Source organism: Coffea eugenioides, chromosome 8 (assembly GCF_003713205.1).
Source record: "Coffea eugenioides isolate CCC68of chromosome 8, Ceug_1.0, whole genome shotgun sequence".
Taxonomy (NCBI): Eukaryota; Viridiplantae; Streptophyta; class Magnoliopsida; order Gentianales; family Rubiaceae; genus Coffea; species Coffea eugenioides.
In genome coordinates, this window is record NC_040042.1 from 36,297,377 (window position 1) to 36,300,669 (window position 3,293).

At 34.2% G+C, this 3,293-nt stretch overlaps 1 protein-coding gene across 3 annotated transcripts; it reads right to left on the reverse strand.

Moving 5' to 3' along the window:
• Positions 1 to 1,164: 1,164 nt before the first annotated feature.
• LOC113779283 lies at positions 1,165 to 2,961 on the reverse strand. Of its 3 annotated transcripts, none has more exons than XR_003469467.1 (2): positions 1,841 to 1,997; positions 1,165 to 1,309 (listed from the first exon to the last, which is right to left on the reverse strand). XR_003469467.1 is itself a non-coding variant. In XM_027324832.1 (2 exons), the coding sequence occupies exons 1-2, from the start codon at positions 2,932 to 2,934 to the stop codon at positions 1,249 to 1,251; spliced, it is 429 nt and encodes a 142-aa protein (XP_027180633.1). In that variant the 5' UTR covers positions 2,935 to 2,961; the 3' UTR covers positions 1,165 to 1,248. The 3 variants fall into 3 exon arrangements, 2 of the variants coding, with proteins under 2 accessions (XP_027180633.1, XP_027180634.1); XM_027324832.1 differs by lacking the exon at positions 1,841 to 1,997 and adding an exon at positions 2,567 to 2,961; XM_027324833.1 differs by lacking the exon at positions 1,841 to 1,997 and adding an exon at positions 2,556 to 2,961.
• Positions 2,962 to 3,293: the final 332 nt, after the last annotated feature.

A 3,293-nucleotide genomic window follows, 5' to 3' on the forward strand; every position in this document is an offset into this window, starting at 1 on the left:
TCCTTGATCAAAAGTACACAAAGCAGCAATACTAATAAACTTGAGGTGGGAATGCACAGCCAGCCTTCCCTAGTCTTTGAAACAGGTGTGCGTGCTTGGCATCCATCACCTCACAAGCACGAAAGATACATAGAACATTTGCTGCTGTTTCTGGTTTTTGGAGAGACTTGGAGTTTGTGTGGGCAATAAAATTGGATTTTACAGAATTTTGAGTAAAATTTTTTGTAGAATTCAATTTTAATTCTACACACATTCCAACAATTCTCTCAATAAACCATCCACAGCCTTAAAAGAGTGAAACAACACGGTCAAGTGTTTCCTGGAGACCTGCAAGGATCATCAGATACAAAATTGGAATCAATCTGAATCAAGCTGCAAACTTTAAAAGCCATTAAAAATGATTTGTAAGATTAGACACTCGGTTAAAGCAAATAGAAACTCTTTTTAGAAAAATATATTCATCCTTTTAATCTACGTCATAGCTAGCTTCAAATAACACTTAAAAAGTATAACTTCAGGTTGGTTTTATTTGATTTGCTAAGTCTGAAAGTTAGTCTTTATAAGCAGTGGTTTCAAAGCTCCAATTAGATATAGAGAAAGATCCCCATTGTTTATTCATGATCCGTATATCTCCTTCCATACAAAACATCAACAACAGGAAAATATGTTCTATAAATTAGTGTTTTGAAACTCAGACCAGGTAGCAACTGGGAAGTTAAAAAAGGGTTTGAATAGAGACCAGTAGTTCAAAAAGGAATGGTTTCATAAGTATTTAAGATTCTCTTAGATAATATGAAAAAAAAAAACAATGAAAAAAAAAAGAAAACAAGGTGCACAAATAAATAAAGAGATTAAACCAATTTTTTCCCCTAATTTCTTATCCAAAAGCTACCCACTTCCCGTGTCACTTATTAAATAATTCAGAGCAAAACAAGCTAGCCACTTCCTATTTACTAAGTAAATGTTATTTACACTCCCATTTTTATTAAGAGTAAATGTCATATACTGCACTACTACGGTTGAATATACGACACATACGTAAAATTTGAGTTTCAAATTTAAATTCGAATTATATTTTATATATCTAATGATGAAAATGTATACACTGTCAGTATATAAAAAATTAACCTTTTTATTAATCACAATCCCACTATCATTCCTTTATTATTATTTTTTCCATAAGTAGAAAAGCTCAAACCAGAGAGCATCAGAAATTAAGAAAGATTGGCATAATTAGTGATACCATACCTAAATCTCCTCTTCAGCCATGCCTAGTCCCCCGTATTTTGCAGGAAGGAACGCGAAACATCTGTTAGAAAAGTAGTGTATTTAAGCACATCAAAACCTTCAAGGTAAATAAAATAAGTTAATTGAGTTTCACAGATCATACTACTACACCCATAAACAAAAAAAAAAAAAAAGGAAACAAATACTACCCCATCCGATCTGCCGAAAAGTTATTAGCATGCATAATTAGACGTTACTGCACAGTAAATTAATACAAATCATAACCAAAAAACGATGATAAGTCAAATTTACAAGTAGTAGATTATGTATGATCCACCACTATTATTTGAAATTAAATAATTAGTACTGGTTCAGTGCATGATGGTGATAATAATAATGTCAAATGATGCGCATGAAGCCTTGTTAACCTTCTCGACTAATGATCAAACTTGTGAACCTCTTCGTTTGGATTGACCTGTTTTTCAAATATAATACTACAGTAATACACAAACAAAAAAATAATTTTTTTAAAATATATATGATTCATACAATACATCAAAAACAACTCATAAATATATACAAAAAATTAAAAAAAACTTACAACATTTTTCACCTCTTAATACAATCACCACTATCCACCACCGCCACCATCCCGCCCTCCTCCTCCTCCTTTCCCCCTCACCCTCTAGATCGAGATCTCTGATCACGACTTTTTGGTCGCGATCTGGAGACCAGAGGTCTCGATCTTGTCAAAATCAGATCAAGGGAGAAGGGAGGGCCAGAGGGTGAGGGAAAGAAAAGAAAGGAGGAAAAGAGAATGAAAAAGGGAAGAAGAGGAAGGGGGAACAGGAAGGCGGTGGTGGCGGTAGCGGGTGATGGTGATGGTTGTTGAAAATAGTGGTGGTGGTGGTTGTGCGTGATAATATTAATTTTTAAAAAATATCATAAAAATATTTTAATTTTAAAAATTATTTCAAAATATATTCCAAAAATTCCTTAAAAATATCACAAAAAATATATTTACAATAAAAAAATTTTATATACATTATTACATTAAAATATTTCAAAAACACCTTTGAAAAACACCAAACATATCAATACAAATATTTCGATTGCTATTTTTTAAAATTTTTGTAAAAAAAAAAAATACAAAAAAACCTACTTGATTGAAAAAAACGCGGAGAAAAATAGTAATCCAAACGAAGGTAATTTGATCACAACATGAGTTGTTGTGTTCCCACAAGAAAAAAATTGCACAAACACTTTTGGGAGGAGGGGGAGAGCATTTAATCTATCAAAAGCAGCCTCAGATCAGACGTCAACTTTACAGAAGAAGTACTTGAGTCTGAAGAGGTTGAAGTTTGCTCTTCTGGCTCGAAGAATAACTTGACCGTGTCGGTTACTGTCGCAGAAGACTGCCGCCCAAGCGAACAAGTCCTGAGGAAGAATGTATTTTCCTGTCCAACTTCCATTTGCATAAACCAGCAGGATGGCATGTTCAAGACTGCCCTGATCATCACTGTTGAAAGTTGAGGCCTTTACTCTTATAGACTTGCCTGGTTCGATCCTAACAATTTTCTTGAACCTATCAGGCCTAGAGCCATCCACCCACATCTTGAATTCTATGTTGAACCAAGTCCTGTTTTCTAGGACGGTAAGCTTATCTCCCATTTTCCAACAGAGAGGGGAAGTTCCAGGTGTTCCCATTTTCCAGGTGCTCGTGTGCAGGTGTAACAGGGAAGTAGAAATGGAGAAAAGACAGAGACAGAAGTCAGTGCTCGTGTGCTGTTATGTGCGGAATATTATGCTTAGAGGAAGTGGAGAGGTGAACTTTGATTTATAGAAGTGTAAGAACCTTGGTATATTTTCGCAAACTCAACAAGGGAATTTGTATAATTACACTATGGTTGGATTAACATGTTTTCTTTTTATTTTCTGCTTTGAGGTTACTGTTTGCCAGTTCCCACTAATCAAAATGATGCATTCTACTCTCTAGTCTCTAGATCACATTATTTAAAAGCACCATTTTGAAAAGCAATTTAATACTTAAAGTTAATGAATTCATT

Excerpts from the sequence above, each read along its gene's own strand:
- LOC113779283 (XM_027324832.1), bottom strand. The coding sequence starts at position 2,934 with ATGGGAACACCTGGAACTTCCCCTCTCTGTTGGAAAATGGGAGATAAG. Across the intron at positions 1,310-2,566 it reads TTCAACCTCTTCAGACTCAA|ATGTTTCGCGTTCCTTCCTG; the intron begins GTACTTCTTCTG and ends CTTTTCTAACAG.